The sequence below is a fragment of the Chroicocephalus ridibundus genome, chromosome 5, assembly GCF_963924245.1.
Source record: "Chroicocephalus ridibundus chromosome 5, bChrRid1.1, whole genome shotgun sequence".
Classification (NCBI taxonomy): Eukaryota; Metazoa; Chordata; class Aves; order Charadriiformes; family Laridae; genus Chroicocephalus; species Chroicocephalus ridibundus.
In genome coordinates this window covers 55205224-55227626 of record NC_086288.1, presented here as the reverse complement: position 1 = coordinate 55227626, position 22403 = coordinate 55205224, and the positions used below count along the sequence as shown (strand labels likewise).

Here is a 22403-nt window from a genome sequence, read left to right as displayed (position 1 = left end):
GTGAATGGGACTTAATATACCAATCTTCAAACATTACAGTGTCTCTCTCCACTGGCCAGATCTGAAAGGTTAAGTAAAACATACCATATAGCTATTTCAGCCAACCAACTTCTGGAAAAACTGTAAACGTTATTTATAAAACATTTTCTGTGCCAAGTAAGTACCATAGTTGAAATATTTACATATTTCTTATTTCAAAACAAGGACACTTCCACCTCTTCACTAACTGTGATAATAATGAAACATGTCTAACATGACCAAATTAAGGAATTGGCAGACTTATCTGGCAAACAAAGAAACCAAAAGAATCCTAATAGATATTGAAAATAAATATATTCCATATGCTTTGAGATATTTTATAATGGAACCTTAAGCTATGGATGTGGTTGAATAACAAGATGTATGACTACATGTGGATATGTGGTTTATTTATCCTTGGTAGGCAAACGAATAGACCTCATTAGCTGCAGTTCAGGAACAGGGCTAAATAAAGAGAAAAAAAAAATAGAACCAGATAAGGAAGCAGGCCAGATTATATTTCACATTCAATATTACTCACTTAGACATAAAGGAAAACATGACAAAAAGACAGAGATAGTAATATAATCTATTGTTTGTACATTACAAGAAAGCAAAAATATACACTAATACAACTGGCCCCAGTTTTTCATTACTGCACTGTTTTGATAAAACACAAATAATAATAAAAGATATAAAATGTGAATCTAAAAAACCTCTGGAAATTAAAATTTATGGCTCTCCTAGCAACTGTATCTCACACACTTGCATATATGCAGTATTCTGCATGGTATTTGGTGTAGGCTTTTGTGCTTTCACAGCAATGAGGTTGAATTATGGTTGCTGTGGGAACTGTATCTTTGAATTTCTTGACTTATGCTATCATCTGAACTCAAATGTTACATTAACATAGGTAAGCATTTGCTGGTTTTTTCCCAGAAAAAGGAAAAAAGAACCTACATGGATGGTTACATATTTAACTACTCTTACCAAAGAAACAACACGCAGCTCCAGGTCTGGAGAAGTACAGCACTATAATTATTCTCACACTGCATACACAAGTAGTAAAACAGAGCCACATAAAACCTGTGAGTCAAATGCAGCAGGGAACCTACAGAAATAGCAGTGTGCAATGATGTCATCAAAAGTTTGGTTTTGCAATCTTCCTTTATTTGTTCAACTTTTTAACCACAGGGTTTGAGTACATGCTTTCTTTCAGGTATCTGATGAGAGGATAAACACACACGTTTGTCAGTTGCTTTGCAAGTGAGCGAGCGTGCTTTGCAAGTGCGACAGGGCTGTCAAAGTCAGTATTGCCTAGCCCCACTCAGCACGGGCATTGCTCTGGATACTTCATGAAAACGCAGTAAAAGGAAGCGGTTTCTGCCATAAGAGTATTGAGGACTGACATTTGACGTGTAATATAGGTCACAGCCTGCTACAGAGACTCAACTCAGCATAGAAGGGAGGCAGCCTCTCACTGTTACTAGAGATATTCTTTAGCAGAGGCGTTTTGTCTCATGGTAGAATCAAGAAGCTCAAACTCTGAGGTCAGTTTCATTGACTCAAAATATTCTTTTTACTATTCCTTCACTAGTACATTTTACATTCTGACATCATCAGGAAAAAGGGAGTCAGTCCTTTAACACACCTCTGTGCATTTTTGGAATTGTCACTGAACAATTATGCCTCTAAAATCATCAGATTAGAAATCGGAAATACCAAGTTAAAAATTGCACTATTTTAAAATTGAAATAAATTGCATTGCACAGTTGCTACTTCCAGAAAAGTCAACATAGGTATTATGTTTTAAGTAAGATTTTTAACTACTGTGGAGGAGCATGAGGAAAGGGGGAAATCAAAAAGCAACATGAAGCCACAAAGTTCCTGAGGCACGGTGGCACCTTTCTGAAGAAACACCAACGCACAGCTACACTCTCAATGCACTTGGCACACCCACAAGGTCTCCTTACCTTCCACTTAGACAAGGTGAACATTTCACTAGATCAAGTGTTTTTAGGGAGCAAAGCCTCTAAGGAACCCAGGAAAGGCAGTCAAAGTGAAATATGGCTGTGCTTTCCTGGTTTAGAATAGAGGAGACAGCATGCAATGAACGTAACAGCTTGTCAAGCTTAAGAAACAAAAAAATCTGTTCATATAAAAAACCGTAAGGGAAGAAAAACACATTTGGAATTTTTCAAATTGTAGTGCATGAAAAGTAAGAAGTAATCTTAAAATGTGAGCTCACCCTTATTTTAAATTGATTATATCTACTTTGCATATCACTATGGACTTAAAGTTAGGGCTTCTTGCAAATAGACAAAATCTGAAACATAGGATATTTCCAGAATAAACATACCATTTCAAAGCAGCATTCAAAGCAGCTAACACAAGAGCTTATCAGAGAACCTTCAAAAATATGAGTTATCTGATAGACAAAACCAGATATCAACAAAAACCAGTCTTTGTATTAAAAATGTTAAAGTTCTTGATGATTACTCAGTAAGACAGATCTAACAAGAAACCATTAAGTCTTGCAAGAATAACACTTCTACTTTGCATCTTTGAGACTAGTCATAACACAGTTTATTCTAGGTATAAAGACAAGGAACATTAACATAATTCGTATCTCCCAAAGAAACTGTGGGTTCCTTTTGTTTCCGGATTCCAAGAAGACTCTACTAAATATGGTAATTAGTTATGGTAGTTGTTTGAAACGGAAAAGCACATCACAAAGGATGCAACTGTGCTAAATAGTTTTACAACTCCCTTTTGAATGACACATGCCCTCTCTATGAATAGAATGTCAAATCAATGGCCCCTTTTACTGTCTAGACATAATTGTCTCTGAATTGAATACATCATCTTTAACTGCAATACCAAAATGGTTCCAACTAAAATAATGAAACTGTCTCTTGCATCATACTTCTGAATATTTTGTAAAAGTTATATAATACGATAGGTGGAGAAAGATTTATGAGGTTAACATTTCACGTATTCCTGCAATCAGCCCAGCTGTCAACCCTGTTCACTGTGACATGAGCCTCTATAAAATATGCTTGTAAATAAATATAGTCAAAACATCTGGTGAATGTATGCATTCTGAAAAAAAATTGTATTTAATGGAAGAATTAAAAATATACAAATAGGTCATCAGTTTTAAGAAGATACAAATATTTTAAAATACTATATTTTCGAACTATACTAGCCATGTATCATACACGTGCAAAATATTATGTCTATAAACCAAATAGTATTTATGTACTTATTCTGAAAACTTCTGGAGGAAGAAAAAGTCAAACACATGTACATTGATTAATTTAACGTCCTTTGATTTTTATACAAATCTTGCATGAACATCAGAAAAAAGTGTGTGCATGCGTACATTTGTGTGCATGTAAAAAATACATAATGAATTTCCAAAGGTATTTTACAAAATAACTCAAAATAAGCCACAGAGTTCCTTGTGTTGGTACATTTAAGTTTTGGAATGTTGTACACGACTTCTTAATGTTACGTCTAAGTGCTCTAACAGAGCAGTTTGCATATGTAACCTGAAGGCCACATGACAATATACCACATGTATCCATTACAGGTATGAATGGAATCCTGTGGTACTCTCCCTGAAAGCAACCATATTTAGAGATTTACTAATTGGAAATCTGAAGTAAGTCAACAGCAGGATACTACAACATGCAGCAGTTTTCAACGTCAACAACAAATGACATGCTTCATTCTCACCCTTCAGAGGCACTGCAAGGACTTTTACTACCCCACATTTACCTCCAGAAAAAGAAGGCTCCATTGACACCTCAAAATTCACCTGAAATGCATAAGGGTGATCACCCACAAAGAAATAAGCAGCACAGTGCTGTATTCACCCCTATTGATGAAAACCAAAGACAAGCGTCATAATACTAAGAGCATCGTCCTTAGCTCTTAATGACAAAATACAGGGAACATATTATTCAGTTGGAAAAAGACTCACCTGTTTCTCAGTACTCCAGTTACCTTAGGAAATTAAGTCACATCACTGCATCAGTTCTCAACCCAAAATCACCAACAATGAACCTGGAGGTATGATAGCTTTGGCAAGATTTAACATTATAGCAGGTAGCAATCTAGAGTTCCAACCACCAACGAATACCATAACATAGCTAAATCATGCACTTTAAAATATGCCCAGAGAAGTCTGGTCTCCCTCCTGACCATCAGTACAAGTTTTAATAAGTGCCTGTTATAATGCCTTCTCCCTGTACCTCATAGTCCTTCACTTTTATAGCTCATAAATGGTGTATTAATGCACTCTAAATTGCACTGCAGTTCAAAAAAAAAAAAAAAGAAAAAATAAGAGAGAAAGACAAAGGGGATCATAGTGTGCACATTCATTAGTTTGGCTATTTTACTTATATATTGCTATTTTCAAAGTACCATCTGTATCCACTTACTAGGACAAACAGAAGAAACAGAAAAAAATTGTACAATGGCCCAGAAGCCACCTCCATCTCAGATGGAATTGCACTGAGGAAGGCCAGCCACCACAAAGTTCTTCGTGCTTGCTACAGAAAATGTCTATAAACATCCATGGCATGCTAATCAGAAACATCTATGTTTAAAAAGACTCATCAGATCAAATAAAAGGGACTGCAATCATTGTATCAACAAACTATGAACGGAGTGACCAAAAAGGCATCACATGAAATCTCTGGATCCAATCTTAAATCAAAAAAAAAAAAAAAAAAAAAAATCCATGAGGGGTTTTAAAAGAGACTTTGTTAAGTTCAAAACTGCTAGAAATTTATGAGGTAGCTCCCTCTTCTGGATCACCAAACAATGACAATTCAACTTAAATGGCAAGATGCGGAATTTGGCCAGTAAACACCACCTTTCATTATTTGGGGGTTCTGTCACATACCATTAGGTGATCACATAGAGACTTAAAAGGTTGTGAGCTACTATTACTTAGAATAAGGAGTTTATATCTGAGTAGCACAGTAGGAGAGAAAGGTGGTTAAAACCCCCGAATAATTTGGTATCGTTTTGCAATTTTTTTCATCAGATAGTGCAAACATGCAAAAGAAAAGATATTTTCTTCTTGCTTTAAATCTCTCCACATTTTGATGACAAATGCATTTTACCGCCTTTCACAGAAAAGAACTGATAAATAAGAATATTTAAAACAGGTCACTTTCCCACTTGTATGGCTTGCAATGTGACTTTTGATTTCATATCCGCAGAAGTTAAGTTTCTGGGTTGTAATTCTTGAAACAGAAGAATCTTGTCTTCTTGGAATTTCTTTCCGTTTTGACAGGTTCACACAGAAAAAAACTGGACAGCGGGAAAAGCTTCTCTGCACATGAGCTATTCAGCCATTCTCCAAGACAGCTCGGGCAATTTCTGCACACATTTGTAAAGTGGAACTGGAAAGATCAGAAAATGGGTACTCTCTACCCCTATATAAAACTCAACTCCATAAAGGAACCTTGGCTTTCTGACTTGACCTATAATGGAAAGGAAGGCTTTGTGAAAGCCTGGTGATTTTTCTGCCTCTCAGCTGGAACCACAGGCAATTCTATACTCTTTAAATTGTCCGTCACTATTCAAGCTGAATGATAATGTTTGACTTAAATACAAAAATTAGTCTAAATGCCAAAGTTGTGGCCCCAATGAAATCACTGTTTACTTCATCAACGTTATTATTTATAACAAAATCATTACATAAATTAAATTATTGCACATTTAATGAGAAAAGAGGAGCATAAAAGATGTCCCTGTTAAATTCTAGACTAGATAACTTGAAAGCATGATTTTTGACTTGCTAATACCTGCATAATCAGCCCCACAACAGCGTGATTTCATCTTTCATGATATGTATTACCAAGTGCATCTTAAAGGATGCGGCCAACTGAAACACCCAAGGAAATTCTGATCATTCAAGCACAGATAAAACCAAAATTGCCAGGAGTTATTTGGATGGAACTGAAAGGATCGCATAAAATGGTAAGCCTTGTAGACCTGGAAATAGTGAAAGACAGAGGGAAAAGAGCTAAGATTTGCTGTGCAGGCACCTGCTGCAAATGGCAGACTTCCAGTGACACAGAGGGGAGACCCCTTTGCCAGACTCTGCAACAGTCAATGGACTGAGACCCCCCACAATCCCCTTAGCAGAGAGAAGAGTTACAGAGGACAATGGGAAATTAAAACCAGAGCCGAGGAAATCAACAGAAACTAGAAAATCCAACCAAGTGTGTAACTAAAGATATTAAAAAGGGGAAGACTGGAAGGAAAGAAAAAGGATCAATGGGAGATTAGAGACTAAAAAGGCAATTGGCTGAAGACCACATCCTGGAAACTGAGATGATGAAGGCCACAACTTGTGGCATCAAAGAGCCAGAGCTAAACAAGTACAGCATGCTAGAGGGAGTGAGTGGAGTCCTTGTAAAGGGCAAAAAAATCTGAAAATCTGGTTATAAAAAAAAAAAAAGCTTAGTCCATTTTTTTTAAGCTTCATCTAAGTAGCAATACCACTTTTCAGGTTACTGGAAAGGAGCTAACGTCTTCAGTCAGATATTTACAAAAGAAAAGAATTAACAAAGTGTTAAAAAAGTATTTGTTTTATGGTCAAATTACACAATGTCTCTTAGGAGAAAACACACTCTAGCACCCATATTAAGTTCCAATAGAAACACTATGAAAGCAAGTATTTTATAAATCACTGCAATTAAATAACCTTAATGTACTTAATTAAATTAATTTACTCCATAAAAATCAAACCAACTCTTAATTCAAAACACAAAATGAGGAAACAGCATTTGAGAAATGTAAATAATGCACTCACCTTTTCCTTTTCATAACAAGGACATACCTTCCGGTATTTTATTGTCACTCAAGAAGGATTTTTTTTTTTTTTTTTACAGTAATCTACAGAAATATTTGAATCAGAGATTCTTACAAGACCCATGCCACGGATAAACAAAGACTCCATAAACAACAGATAAAAATATCACAGAATCGACTATTATTGTAGATAAATATCACTAGAAGTAAGCTACCATATAAATAAATATAACTTCAACATACCTTAATCCTTCCTCTTTGTCTATCATGCTGAAATTTTCATATTGAAACTTAACGTCAGATTGTGCAGCAACAAACAGAAGCATAATCAAATACCCACGTTTTCTTGCAAAGAGTTATTTATTGGGTCTGGTCTTACACAGCCACATACCCTCCGCTGGATAAAAAACTGGCTGGATGGCCGTGCCCAGCGAGTTGTGATTAACGGAGCAAAATCTGGTTGGCGGCCGGTCATCAGTGGTGTCCCTCAGGGCTCAGTTTTGGGGCCAGTCTTGTTCAATATCTTTATTGATGATCTAGACAAGGGGATTGAATGCACCCTCAGTAAGTTTGCGGATGATACCAAACTAGGTGGGAGTGTTGATCTGCTTGAGGGTCGGAAGGCTTTACAGAGGGATCTAGACAGGTTGGATCAATGGGCCAAGGCCAATGGCATGAGGTTTAATAAGGCCAAGTGCCGGGTCCTGCATTTTGGTCACAACAACCCCGGGCAACGCTACAGGCTTGGGGAAGAGTGGCTGGAAAGCTGCCCGGCAGAAAAGGACCTGGGGGTGCTGGTGGACAGCCGGCTTAACATGAGCCAGCAGTGTGCCCAGGTGGCCAAGAAGGCCAATAGCATCCTGGCTTGTATCAGGAATAGCGCAGCCAGCAGGAGTAGAGAAGTCATCTTGCCTCTGTACTCGGCACTGGTGAGGCCTCACCTCGAGTACTGTGTTCAGTTTTGGGCCCCTCACTACAGGAAAGACATTGAAGTGCTGGAGCGTGTCCAGAGGAGAGCCACCAAGCTGGTGAGGGGTCTGGAGAACAAGTCCTATGAGGAGAGGCTGAGGGAACTGGGCATGTTTAGTTTGGAGAAGAGGAGGCTGAGGGGAGACCTCATTGCCCTCTACAACTACCTGAAAGGAAACTGTAGAGAGGCAGGGGTTGGCCTCTTCTCCCAAGGGAATAACGACAGGACCAGAGGAAATGGTATGAAGCTGTGGCAAGGGAGATTTAGATTAGATATTAGGAAGAATTACTTTACTGAAAGAGTGGTCAGGCACTGGAACAACCTGCCCAGGGAGGTGGTGGAGTCACCATCCCTGGAGGTATTTAGGAAACGTGTAGACATGGCTCTTCAGGGCATGCTTTAGTGCCCAAGATTATTGGTTTGTGGTGGGGAGTTGTGTGTGGGGTTGTGGGTGTGGAGTTTAGTTGGTGGATGCTTTTTTTTTTTTTTTTTTTTATGTGGTTGGACTCGATGATCTCAAAGGTCCCTTCCAACCACTAAGATTCTGTGATATAATGTCATAACGGGAGCAAAGCATGATGATAACACTTTTCAGACAGGAGTCCTTTTCCCATGCCGCTGCAGCTCCCAGACAGCAGTGATAGTTAACCAACTAAACACCAACATAAGCGACTGTAAAATATAGAGGTATTAAACACAGGGAGTTGCTGAATGTATAAACAGGGATGTACGAAGTAGGACTGGAATAACAGTATCATCCACACACATGGCATCAGAGGGGACACTAGGGTGCACGCAAGCCCTGTGACGTACCTTGCAGTGCTGTATGCAAGATAGTAGTGTCCTAAACGTACACTGGGGTGAGACAAGGGGTATGCCGGTCCCTTCCAAGCACCTTGGTTACCTCTGGAGAAATCCAGAATTGTGGGGTACAGAAGAGGCACGTTTCATTTCGCTACATCTCCAAATTAGACAGCTGGGAGCCCAGCACTGCAAAGCGTACCCATCCAACTAAGGCCTCATGGAAACATAACATCCATTCATGGTGATCATAGTATAAAGGAAATGTTGGTAAACCGTGAAGTGTTAAGGAAAGAACTGCTACCATGCCTTTTTATGAGACCAAGGAAAAATCAATTGTTTGGTTCAGCTATAAAAGGATGGAGATGCGAAAGCATCTACAGATGGAGCCTTCCTATTTAATTAGGCCTTACTAATGAAGGCATGACTCACAAGGACATTACTTCAGTTCTAAGTTTGTGCAATCACATTGCTTTCCATAGAATTTGTGGAATAATGGAAAAGACAGTATTGAAACAAATCCAGACTTATTGTCTTTGATTGGAAATTACAGTAAACAAAAAGCTATTGGAGGTAAACCTGAAAGTGACTAAATTCAAATGCAGCAGTTCACAAGTCTTCTAGCTCCTTCAAATGGTATATTATTCAAATGTACCTTTACAACAAAATAGCATATTATCCATTTTATCTTCTCAATAAATCTCTCTTCAAATTACTCAGAAATAAAAGAGAAAGTTAGAGAGGAATAAGGTAAGTAACAGGAAAGTTCACATCGTGATTCACAAGACACTAATGGTAACAGGGCTTTCAGCCACACAAGAGCATAAAGTTACAAAATGGATGATAAGAAAATTCACACTGTAAACCAATTTCATGTTTCCAATGAGCTAACTTCAAGAGTGAAAACTAAAAATATTATTTTTGACTCAATCTTTTCATTAACCATATAAACACTACTGAATGTAATGCTATCTAGAATAACATAATGCCAGCTTAGAATTCACAGCATAAAATATTTCAAACTGGCTTTAATTTATACAAATTTTTCAAGAAGTTAATGTGATGTAGAACTTAAAGAAAAGAGTTTGGAATAAGCAGTCCTGTTAGCAGTCCACCAGGTAGTTTGGGCAAATCACACAAGATCTGACTTTTCAGAAGTCCCAAGTACTAACTGCTTAATAGCTGACATTCAGCTTCTGTAAAAATTTCATCCTTAACTTCTATATTTCATTTTGCTAGCCTGTAAATGGATACTCTAATACTGTTCTTCATATAGCTTTTGTGAGGCTGCACTTAATGTGTGCAAAGTGCTTTGAGATCTTTAGCATGAATAAAATATATTTTGCACTTAGGCGTTAATTATAGAAGTAGCAATATTTGAAATAAGGTTTTGTATCAAGGCAGCAAGACTAAATCAAACATGATTATCTTGGCTTTGATTCTGATGTTTTACTTACTAAACTATTTTTCCTTGCATTTGAAATATGCAATTTTGCTTTTCTGTTATGTAAATGAATGTTTTTCATCTAACACATCTATTTTTGGAAATAGAATAGTTTTCTTTCCTAGTCTGAGAGAGAAACGTTGCAGAACACAATTCTGAAGTCTAACTGACAGAGTGCCATTGCATACATTCAATAGCAAAAGCAGCAAGAGGTGCCCAAAGGACTCACTGAACTTAGAATATTAATGCGTGTTTATATATAAAGATATATATCTAGACAGATAAACACACAATAATATTTAATATAGATTAATTAGTTCTTCTGTCCATTGATTAGGTGGTCCTAACCTGCAGCCTTTATGAAAAGTAAAAAAAAATGGGATCAGGATGGATAGAAAAAAAAAAAAAAAAATCAGCATTGGAAGTCATAGGAACAATCCATTTTAAGCTAAGGATTCTGTTTGGCTCTGTGTAATTTAAGTTATTTTAGAGGCAAATTTCAGAAAAGGAAAAGGTTTGGACTTAATCCTAAACACTGGCATGCAAAAGAGGTCAAGCCACCTGCCATAGTGGTCCTTTCTTTTAAATGTTGTTTTCACTTCTGCAAAGCGTGCTGATTATATTGCTGTTTCTGTTCCTAGATATTAGTGGCATTTAATAGACAATGTGTATCCTGGAAAATGCATGTTATATTTATATATAATCCTATTAACATAAACAGGGTTTGCTACCTGCAGATGACTTTGACTCTATAGCTTATGTGAGCAAATTACACTGCTTCAGACTGTTTCCTGTTCTCTGAATTTCACATATTCCCATGCTGAGTAAAGAGAAAACGCGTAAGATTTCCATTTAAGTCATGGAGTAAAATTGGGCATCCATAAATTGCCACTGTTAAAGAGAACTGAAGTCCAAGTTAGCAAACTAATTTAAAAAACTATGTCATGTGACGAAAGATGACCCAAAAAAATCAAAGGAATAAAACACCTGTTGAGAAGAAAACATAATAGTCTCAAAGCAGTGCTGAAACACTGGTATTTACACAAAGGTTAAGCAGCAGATTCTACTCATTCAAATCTTTAAATGAAAATAAATGCCAACCTAAAGCTTGTTTTTCACATTCTATGACGCCTAAAAAATGCTGTCACTCACTCATTACACTCCCTCACACGGATGTAATTTCCACCCCCACCTATCGTCATCACATCTGGTTTGGTATGCAGTTTCACTCAAAAAAAAAAACCTAGGCACAAAATCATAACATATTTTGATAATTGCTTTATTATGCAGTTACACACGCTATTAAGTATACCTTGAAATATAAACCACCATGGAATAACTGGAGGGAGGGGAAGCAACCACACTCCAAAGCCTTGTCAAGCTGTAGCTTATTATTAGTACACTGGGGTTTAAATCACTTCTCCAAACAGCAAAACACAATACATAACACAAAACTTCGCATCCCGCAGAATTACAGATAATGAAGCTAAGAGAGACCACAAACAGGTAGTCTATCTACCAGCCCCTGTAGCTTTATCACTCCAACCCATGTTTGTGAAACACACCTTAAATATGTCAAGTGAGTGAGATTTCGTTGTCTACCTATCCCATATATTTTAGTGCTTCACTGTTGCAAAGCTTTCCCTAATGTCTAACCTGAAGCCAATCTATTACAGAGCACCACTTTTCTCAGCGTTGGGAAGTTTTTCAGTCCAGCTGAGCTTGTGATGCATTTTAAGCCCTTACAAACAGTAAATGCACTCTCCTCAGAAATGCATAACACCAGCAAACCAAAACGTCGAGATGAGGTCCCAGCTCCACTTAACTCACTGAAAACAGACACTGAAATATGCTCGTGGACACTGCACGCTACACATCTGGCATGCTGGAAAATACAGGTTGACATCTTAAGTTTAAATACTCTGCATGTTCAAAACCATAAGCGGTTCAGAGACAGAGGGGAGACTTTCTTGCCCTGGCTCCCAAAGGCTGTTCCTTTTCTAATCACAGAATATTTAAAAAAAAACAACTTTCCAGGTTCTCTCACTCTTCAAAGTTAAGGGGAGGAGAAAAAAAGGCCAGAAAACTTTCCAGCAGGTACTACACAGCCTCCCTCACACCAGTAGCCACCAATGCCAAGGCCAAACTGGCTGATGCCACTAGGCCACTATCTGCGAAACCTGATTTCTCAAAGAAAAAAAAACAAAGCAAAACCAGATGAGACACTTAGACGAAGACCGACACACGCAAACCATCGTCGGCTGCCCCCTGACAGCCCACCTCCCCTCCTGCACTAGGCCCACGCGCCATCTTCATCACCCCACAGGCCCCATCCCCGGGGCGGCTGCCACGTTATCCTGCGGCCGCTCTCCCACCGGTGGGCCACCTTCCTCCACACGCCTCCCGCCAGGGCAGTGGCCGAGGGGACGCATCCCACCTCAGCACCCCCATACTCACCTTCAGAGACCTCGAATTCGGCTGCTCCATTGAGCTGGTAGAGGCACCAGTCAACCGCACTCTCGCCTGGAGGGCCGCCAGCTGGGCAGGGAGGAAAGGCAGAGTCAGTCCGGGGCACCCAGGGCCGGCCGGGGGGAGAGAGAGGGCTGGGGAAAGGAGAAGGAAAGAGGGCGGCGGAGGGGGGCGGCAGAGCCTGGGAAGCGGGGAGGGGAGATGGAGGGGACAGAGGAGGGAACGGAGGGATAAGAGGGTACCGGGGAGGACCGAGGGAAGGGAGAGCGTTTCCAGATACCCTGCTTGTGGGACATGTGTGTTGCCCTCCGAAAGGCGCCCAGTGCTCTGAACTGTTATTTGCTTTGCTCCCAACGCCGGTAGCTCGGGGCGCCGCCTCCTCCTCCCAGCGGAGCGGGCGGCGCAGGCAGCCGGCGCTGCCTCGGGGCGCTCCGGGAGCCGGGGGAGGGAGGACGGGAAGGAGGGAAGGCTCCGCCCGGAGCTCCCGGCGGAGGCGGCGCAGCCTCGCCAGGACCCGCCGCGCCTGGCACCGCCGGCTGTGCCGCGGACACAACAGGTGTGAGCGGGCGGAGGGTGACCCCGGCACGGCGGAGGGGCTCGGGAGGCTGCCGGCGGGGCCACCCCAGCGGGGCCGGGCGCCCATTCTGCCTGAGGCGAGCCCCGGTCACGACGGCGGTGGGATGCGAGGCCACAGCCTAGCTTTCCTGCCGGCCTCCCTGAGCAGAGGCTCCTTCCTGCTCTCGGTTCAACTTCAGCCATGAGCCGCCCGGCGGGGGCCGTGCCCTGTCCCTCCACAGTGCCTCGGCCACACCTGCCTGTGGTGCGGCCAGCCCGGCGCCCACGGGTGTCCCCAGCTGCACCAGGAGGTGAGGACACCACACGCCAGGGCCATGCCATGGTCACCCAGGCTAGCGTCCGTATGGATTCTCCTGGCTCGCCACACCAAGCGCCGGCAGCCGCATTTTCCTCAGGACATTCACCTCAGCTCTCTTGCTATCCCTGGGCCGTGTAGGCTGTCTGACAGGAAAAGGCTGTAAATACCACATAAATGGTCAATGCTGAAATCAATGCAAGGCTAGAAAGTGGTTTTCACCTGGTCCCTGGACCCCTGTGGATCCGCAAACTGCCTTTACAGCATCCATGAGAGGTAAGTAAGAAGGCAAACCTGTGATCGAGTAAGCTGAAGTACTCTGTGTGGTGACCTTTGCCTCTGCTGGAAAATGTTTAGCGGAGTGGCAAATTTTAAAACACTGAAACAGTCAGCTTGAGCGAACTTTACATTAATAAGTGCCTTTATTTTTACAGACATCCACCCCAAAAGCACCCCAGGAGGGAAATGCAAAGGTATGTTAATTGTTCTATTCACCAGGTGGCTTTCTTGGTATTTAATTTAACACGATTGTGACTGCTTAGCTTAGAGCTGGCAGTATCCTGCCTACGTCTTCTCTCTTTTTGAGGTGACAGTGTCAGAGGCCCACGTATACCACTCATGTCAAAGAGTGCACACACACTTTGTATGGGCAAATGAAAAAAGCTTAAGAAATAATACAGGAAGACTATAATCAATCCGTACTAAGAGATTAGGAGCCAACAAGAGGATAAAATATCAATGTAGGCAGCAGTCATGGCACAATTACACTGGCTCCTCCATCTGGCTTTTTGCTATTTGTGAAATGGTATGTAAAAGGTGGGGAAGCATTATTTTTGGCCTAAATTCTACTTGATATGTCTACATCCATACCTTTTTGCAGCCAGTGAAGACCCTCCTGATGCCTTGAAGTGTGTATACTGTGGGCAGGTTCATTCAGTTTTTCCTGATAAAATTATTCTGTTCAAATATTTATGTTCTTCTCCACTGCATCCAAGACAGTGTCACACTGCAGCCTTTATGAAAGAGTAAGGAGGACAATTACACTTTCTGAAGAAAATAGGTTTAAAATGGGATAACGTTCTGCAAAGATTCTCAGCTACTTTTAGAAACAAAGCAAAGCGCCAACTCTTAAGCTTTGCTGGGAACTTCACCTAAATTACAAAGACCATAATGCCTTCTGAGGTAAAAGAACACCAGTTCATTTAGACACTGTGTGTATATATATCCCTAAACCATATGTTTGCTAGATGTGCACTAGCTTTCTTGGAACTGAAAAGGTTTAAGCTGATGATTTGGGGAAAAAAAATTAGTATCATAGAGCTGTATTAAAGTAAAGCTTCATCCAGCTGCTTACAGTGGTACTAACTCCCCCTACAGACCTTGATTGTTCTTCATAACAAGGTATTATCATAAATAAAATTAACCTCAGCATTCCAGTGTTAGCCTCTTCTTTTTGGAGAAAACTTGTCTACCATATTAATTAGCAAACAATGTCCCTGTTCGGGGAAGATCCATTCATATTAGATTTCACTTTTATAAAATGTAACAATTTTATGTGGTTCAACTCGGTATTACTGACTTACATAGCATTTTTCATTCTGGACTTCAAATATTTACAAACTTTGTATGTTAAAAACTTCATTGAGTTTGTAATGTAATGCAGCACACCTTTTTTTTTTTTTTCTTTCTAAAATGAGGGGATAGTTGCAAATCGCATTTACAGTGAGTGACCAGTTTCTACAGGTATCTTGAACATTGAGATGTGTTAATTTGCACCCAAGTGCCAGCTAGTCCAGTATGAATTAATCTTCTACTTTTACAAGTGTAAGTCTGTAGATGGACACTCTTAAGCTATTTGTGATTGTTTTCTTCAGAGAGATGACTGGTTTAACTAGGTTTGGAAACTCATAATGCTAAATCAACAGACAAACTTGAATGTGGGAGTAGGTACCCCCTTCATCTGATGTCTGTTACTTTTGCACTGTTGGAAATGAGCTCAGAGTTTGGTATGATTATTTTTTTTTTGGTCATTTCAGGATTTTAACGTTGTTAAAAGCATGTAATTTACTCAAACTAGAACTTAAGCAAAGTAGTCAAGTTCTACTACTTGGTATTTTAAAGAGTCAAAGTTTAAAAAGATAGTTCAACCTATTTTGGCTTTTAATATCACAATATATTGGGCAGAAACTTGTCCAACTGCAGACAAAACTTCTGAGGAGATTGTTTGGGCTACATGACCCTATGACATTTTTTAATTATGGGTTGGATTTTTTTTTCCCTTTTCACTAGGACTTTGTGCAGACACCAGAATCTACCTTTCCAATTCTCAGTACAGGGTCCACCTCTTGCTAGCAGCAGTAAGGCAAGTGATAAAACCAATTTAAATGGGATCAGAAGGTCAACCACATGAAATTTAATCTTGCTACAACTTCAAAGATGCAGACAACAATCTGTAATGAAGTATTATACCCTGAAATAAAGAACTCGTGTTCAATTCAAAAGAATTTCCTCCAAAAAAAAAAAAAAAAAGGGTTTATAGTCGTCTGAGATGCAGAACTCAACATCTCCCTGAGCAATCTAGTTCTCTAAGAAACCAGCCCCAGCCTTACCAGTGAGGTACCACCAGGACCTCCCGGGGGCTGTGGGTGTTACCTGGCTCTTTGCACCCCGCTGGAGGCATCTCCAAGCGGAGCAGCTCGGGGCTGACCTAGAGTCACCCCAAATCCTCTGATTTAAAGGAAAACTGACGTAGTTTTATTTGTTTGTTGTTTGTTTGTTTGTAACAAAGCAGCTCCTCCCGACGCGCCAGCCCCGCTCCCCGCCCCGGGGAGGCGGTGCCGGGCCGGCGGGACGCGGAAGTGCGGCGGGGAGCCCCGGGGAGCCGCCATGCGACCCCCCCGCCTCGTCCTCCTCCTCCTCCTCCTGCTCTTCAGCCTCCTCCCGCGGGCCGATGGCCGGGGAGAGCTGCGGGCCTTCGTGGTCGCCCACAGCCACATGGACGTCGGCTGGGTTTACACGGTGCAGGTGGGGCCCCCGCGGAGCGGATCACGGCGGGGCTGCCGGGGTAGGGGTGGACTTGTCGGCCCCTGGGGGGGGGGGCCCCTGGTGGGGCTGGGGGTTCCCGCTGCCCGACCTTCGCTCGGCTCCCTCTGCCCCTTCAGGCTTGCAAAACCATCCCGAGTTGTGAAACGCTGGCTGCCGGGGGGTCTGTCTGCCCACCCCTAACACCCACCCGCCTGCCGAGAAACGCATAAATCCTTGTAAATCCTTGTAAAGTGCATCTCCTGCCCTAAGGCTGTCCCAGAATGCCCTCCATCACCTGGGATTTCGGGATCCCGACACTCGTTTGCAGGCAGCATTGGGAGCTGTGCCCATTTGCCCGTTAATTTTGGGTTTGTGCGTGCCCGTGTTCTGCAGGATGCTCCTGATACGTTTTCTTTTGGTAAAGGAAAATCTTCAATCTATTTGATTATGTGGCAGATTTTTCTTGGTCTTCTTCTTTCTCTTGTTACTAAGACAAAACCCCAGGAGAACTTTCTTAGAGAGGAGAGCAGGATCCCAGGTCCTCAACCGCTGGGGTGGGGTTGGAGCCTAGTCCCACTGGAGTATAGTAGCAAAGTAATTTTTGCTAAATAAATGAGATGTAGAGCAAAATAAATCAGGTGGGGCACTAATACCTTTTATATTTGTTTGTCAAAATACTGACTTTTATATTAGTATGAAATTCTTTCATTTATGTGAAAGATGCGGTGGATATGGCATCAGATTTCTAAGAGTAACTAATGAAAAAGAGGTAATGGCTCACCAAAGAATCTCTGATGTGGATATATTTTGTCTTCCCCTTTTAGGAAATGTTAGTGAATTTCTCCTTTAATACTTCAAATTCCTAGTCAGAAATTGCATTAGAGAACAAACTTAATTTTTATTTTGTGTCAGTTGGTGGTCAAAGATCTTTTCTGAGAGAAATGAGACACATGTTAGCTTTTTTTTTTTTTTTTTGAGAAGATGCAATTGCTTGAAGCCTCAGTTCCTCTGCTGTTAAAGCACAAGCATCAGCAATTCCTGTAGTCAAAAACCACAGAGGCTACCCCTGTGGATCATTTCAAATGCTTCTGTAGTAAAGTGAAACCTGAAGGTAACTCTCTGTGGAATACTAATGTGATCCCAACCAATTTTACATTTTTAGTTTCCTTAGTTATTAGGTTTCACTCATGAGTGAAAACATACTATTTTTTAGTGTTTCATTTCTCCATTTATAACTTGGAAAAAAAACCCATTTTATTTATGATATCAGAACAGCAGTCTTCATTGTGTGTTGGAAATTATAGTATTGATGGAGAATTCCAGCACTGGATGTATAAAAAAAAGGTTTTTTTCCCCCTCTCGAAAAGAGCTATCTGTTGCAATCTGATAATAACAGTAGTACCATAATTTACATGAAATGTGCCATCTCACTGACGTATCCTACCATAGGTGTGAAAGACACCTCACTATTGTCTAGAATGCAGTACAAAACTATTTTTACATCATGGTAGAAGTTTAAAATCTATATTCAAATAAGTAAAATCTTACCTGATTATTTAGACTGGGTCACTGCTTGTTGTTTCAGAGTATCTCATTAGCAGATAGAGGCCATGAATTGGAAAGAAAATTCTTATTGTTGCTTGCAAAATGCAACAGGATGCAAAAGCATCCTGGTTTGTGAGAACAATTATTTTGAACTCCCACCCAGACGACTGGGGTTTATAAACTTTGGGGGATTGGGTAATATCTTACTGCTTAGTTCCAGTACAGTTTGAGTCAGAATAAAGACTAGCTTGCCTAATCTCCAAAATACCTCAAGAAAATATTTTCAGTAAGTTACCACACAGAGTATTTTAGTATTGTATTAAATTTGAAAAGTCCTTGTTCAGCTCTTAAAATCTAGTGTGCTCCACTTAACTATTAAAAACTAAAATTGAGCCTAATGTTGTAATCATTGTACATATACTTGGATTTTAGAATGTATTGTTTGTAGCCAGTTGCCAGTGAAAAATGAAAATTCCTTAGCAGTCACTGTTGAGTATTAGTAAAACTTACAAGCTATCCCCTTAGTTAAAATTTCACGTTGTATTAAGCATCTAGTCATAATCTTGATTTTTAAAAAACCCTTAAGAACTGATCTAGAAATGATTGAACGAGTCATTATTTAGATAAGCACCACAGTATTTTAAGCCATCCCTCCTACGCTCAAATGTTTTCACTTTTTTAAGGACACTTTAGTGTTTTTATGAAGATCGCTGGATTTCAGTTGTGGAAAGAGAGGGGTTAAGAAAAGTTCACTTCTGATTTGAATCGCATCAGAAGGGATCATCCCCTTCTTATTTCAAAATGGGATTTTTTTTCTTGTAGGAAACTTGCATAAATTAATCATATTTTACATATCATGGCCATTAATTTTTAAGTGGGTGAGAGATCTGTATGTCAGTCACTTTCAGATGTATGTGTTTGTGTTGTGGTGTGCATTCTTAACCAAGTACCAGTAGCTGAAGTAGAAAAGTGTTACGGTTAGCGTTAAAATAACTGTGCTGTAACATGCAGATAATTTTCTTACAAGACAGCACAGATGTTGCAGGAAATTCTTGGATCTCTGCTGTTGTCTTTAGACATTCTGTATCACTTTGGAATTAAGGAATGGGTGAAAGACTGGATCTCATCAGCAGAAGTTGTTCTGTCAAGGATGAATACCTAAAATATCTTGATGTGTGCGACTTTAAAATTAACGTGATGTTGTTCATTTGATACCATTTCATAAGATATAACAGTGTGATAGGTTATTTGGATGGATACAGCTGTGATGTTTGCATTCCAATAATATCCGTAGGCCTTGGAATACAAGAGACTTTAGGAATGGCATAGGGTCAGTGCACAGATTCTCGCACTGAATGTTTCTGTGTCAACAGTCAAACTCATTCTAAGAGTCCTTTGCCATTTTGGTTTTACTCTATCCTAAAACATCAAGCAAAATGGAATTATTTTTCATGACTGAAGCTTCTGGGGCCATAATAGTATAATTTACAGTATATGTATCACTGTCTTATACTGTCCGTGCACATCCGCAGCACAGACTCATACTCACTCTGAACAGACAATTCTGATAGTTCAGGCCATCAAAATAGGAGCAGAAATGGAAGAATAAAGTGTGCACGTGGGGTTTTTAACTGTGTTGGTGCAAAGTCTTATCATTCATGGCATTGTTAATTTAAGGTAATCAACGAGGGACAGGGTAAGCTGTTCCAAATACATCAAAAAGAAAGCTTGTATTGGTGTCTGCTCACCTTGGGGGAAGCTACACCATGATCTAGTGAGGTCCCTAGTCAGAGGATATGTTTTGGAGCAGAAGGGCCCACAGGGTGTACATAACCAGAGAGAACTCAATCTTTCTGAGTGCACAAAGGAAGTGTGCAACTAAAGTGAGGTTTTTGATCTCTCTCTTCTCAAGGCCAATAAGTGTTCAAAGCAGCCCGTTTAATCTAGGCAAAACAGACTTTATTTTCTATGTATTTTTTTTACAGGAAAGTATGCACGCTTATGCAGCAAATGTCTACACATCTGTTGTAGAAGAGCTAATGAAAGGAAAGCACCGCAAATTTATTGCTGTGGAGCAGGAATTCTTTCGACTCTGGTGGGATGCTGTAGCCACAGATATGCACAAGCAGCAGGTAAGTTGTACCAGAGCCATACTTCCTCCTAACAAAAATCCACACTCTATTCAGGGGGCAAGGAGGGGCAAAGTACCTTACTGTTTGCTTCTTACATAGGTCTTGTGTAAGCTGTCTCTGAATCTGGTACTTTTTATGAAAGGACCTTAACTCTAAAGGCAGTTGTAAGCCAGCTATAGATTAGAGCAGTAGGAGGTAGTAACCTTTGCACTGAAGGTTCTTTACACTTTACAGTTCTTGTTTCATCCATGACTTTCTTATTCGGGGGCATGCTAGTATAAGATGTGGGTGATTCTGAAAGAAGCTGCACCAATATCCGTTAAACATCTGAAGCTCATAAACTGCCACCTAACGCTGCTACAAGAAGGAACTTTTTTCCTTTCCAGTTAAGTACTGCTCAAAAACCTGCCATGTGTAAACAAGGATAGTGCAACAAAGAGGTGACTTCAGATTCAACAGCAATATCTGTTTCTTTGGTTTGTTTGTTTATAAGCTGTGATCCCTCTCAGTCTTCAGAGCTTTAATTTGGGATTGTTTTTTTCCTAGTAAAGACATGGTGAAGTTTCATTTGTCATTTCTTAGTTCCTCTGGCCGTGAAACAAACATTCTGAAATGAAAGACTGGTCTGATAGCCTAGCAGCTGCTCATGTGTTGCATTGCAGTGCAAGAAGTTTAATTTTTGTGCCCTAAAGCCAGAGGATATACAGGTGCAGCTTCCCATAGGTACTCAGAACTCCATGGTCTGTTTTGTTACCGTGCACCAGCCAACAGCAGCATATTACTTGAGGTACTTTGCATTTCAGTTTGTTTAAAGTGCTAGATGTTTAAAGCATCATGTGAAAAACAGACCTCTTCTCTGTTTTTTTTTTAACCTAGTCCTTCACTAAATTCTGAATGTTCTGTACTGTTTAGTATTTAAATAATAGCTTACAACCTGTGTGCAGCTGACCTCTCTATGAGAGGTTTTGCTGTGTGTAGGCAGTTCACAGTTTTTGTGTGGGCACTTTGCCCATACTTGCCAATTGCAGGACAATTATTTTGTCTGTTTCTGATTAGAAAACTGTACTGTTATTCTGGTGGGGGGGAATTAAAAATTATAGTATTGGAACTACTTTGTGCGGGTACAGAAGAGTAATCTAACTTTCTAAGGTCAGTTGATCTTATTTCAAGTATATTATCCTGCTGTAACCCAAATATGAAGGCCTGTGTTTCTAATGTATATTCTAGCTATTATGTGGAATCCAGAAGAATAAATGTGTATCACATTTGACCTCAGTAGTGCAAAACTAGTACATATGATTCAGCCTTTCATTTCCTAGCCTAATTACTGATAATTGTTGCTTTTAGTCAGTTCTCTAGTTACTTTATACTTGCTTTTCTGAAAATTAAAATTATTAAAAACAAATTCCTCTTAAACTGTGTGTCAAACACTTAATCTCTAGTAATATTTAAGAACTACGATGGTGAGCGGTTTGCTGATGAGTGGCATGTTTTTTAACACTAGCAAGGTGCAAATATTGGGCCTTGAAATTAGGTCACTCTGGTTACTGTCCTGCTTTTTCCACTTGAACTCTAGCATTAACAATTTTCTGTAGTACAGGCTCTCTGGTTTTAATTTTGCCTTTTTGGTTTTTTCTTAATTTTGCTTGGAATACAGGATTTAATTCTAGTTTCTTTTGGAATGGCTGCTTTGGATTAGAGTGGTGGCATTAAAAACTAGTAAAAGGTACAGCCTGAGTATGGAAGCTGATTTTACAACTTGGACAAGAGAATATATAGAAGTGAAATGTATTACAGCAGTATTCAGCCAGATATGAACCTCTGAGTTCTCAGTGTGTGTTATTTCCACAGTATTTTCTTGTGTGAACCATTCCTATTGCCTTACTCTGGCTTGATGTCTGGGTGTTTGAACTAGGGGAAAAAAGATGTGTAGCCACTTCTATCTGGTTTATAGGGATGAGTTGATGTGAGGATAGTGGTAGTTGTCCCAAGGGCCACAGATATGTTCTACGACCGTAGCAGTCTGCTGCTTGTAGTACTGCTGTTATCTGTTTCCTCGGTTCCTCCTTCCTTTTGCCCAGTTCTGATCAGCAAAAGTGCTTGTCATTGAAGATATTGTTTTCTTTTTTTTTTTTTCCTAGGATCAGGTGTTATTTAAATTACTTGAATTATTTTTCTTGTGTTTTCAGCGTCTCAGTGGTTCTACAAAACATATTAAAAAAACATTTCCATGGCCCAAAGTTTGGATCAAAGGTATCTTTTTTTGGACATCCATCCAAGTGGGGAACAATG

General features: G+C 40.2%; 2 protein-coding genes across 10 annotated transcripts in view; one reads left to right on the top strand and one right to left on the bottom strand.

The window, feature by feature from the left end:
- The window catches only part of PPP2R2C (protein phosphatase 2 regulatory subunit Bgamma), a 198409-nt gene extending 185455 nt beyond the window's left edge, over positions 1-12954 (bottom strand). Inside the window, exons 1-2 of one of the 3 annotated variants that reach the window (XM_063335825.1) lie at positions 12820-12954; positions 12528-12608 (exon numbers count right to left, since the gene is read on the bottom strand). In XM_063335825.1, the coding sequence (XP_063191895.1) occupies positions 12528-12608; positions 12820-12835 (97 nt within the window). In that variant the 5' untranslated portion in view covers positions 12836-12954. Of the gene's footprint in view, positions 1-12527; positions 12609-12819 lie in introns of those variants that run through there. The other 2 variants (XM_063335826.1, XM_063335834.1) reach the window with 2 other exon arrangements.
- A 90-nt stretch (positions 12955-13044) lies between these two features.
- The window catches only part of MAN2B2 (mannosidase alpha class 2B member 2), a 45139-nt gene continuing 35780 nt past the window's right edge, over positions 13045-22403 (top strand). For 4 of the 7 annotated variants that reach the window (XM_063335529.1, XM_063335526.1, XM_063335528.1 and 1 more), the window contains exons 1-4: positions 13046-13686; positions 13845-13883; positions 16199-16434; positions 19965-20111. In XM_063335529.1, the coding sequence (XP_063191599.1) occupies positions 13680-13686; positions 13845-13883; positions 16199-16434; positions 19965-20111 (429 nt within the window). In that variant the 5' untranslated portion in view covers positions 13046-13679. Of the gene's footprint in view, positions 13687-13844; positions 13884-16198; positions 16435-19964; positions 20112-22403 lie in introns of all 7 variants that reach the window. The other 3 variants (XM_063335531.1, XM_063335530.1, XM_063335532.1) reach the window with 3 other exon arrangements.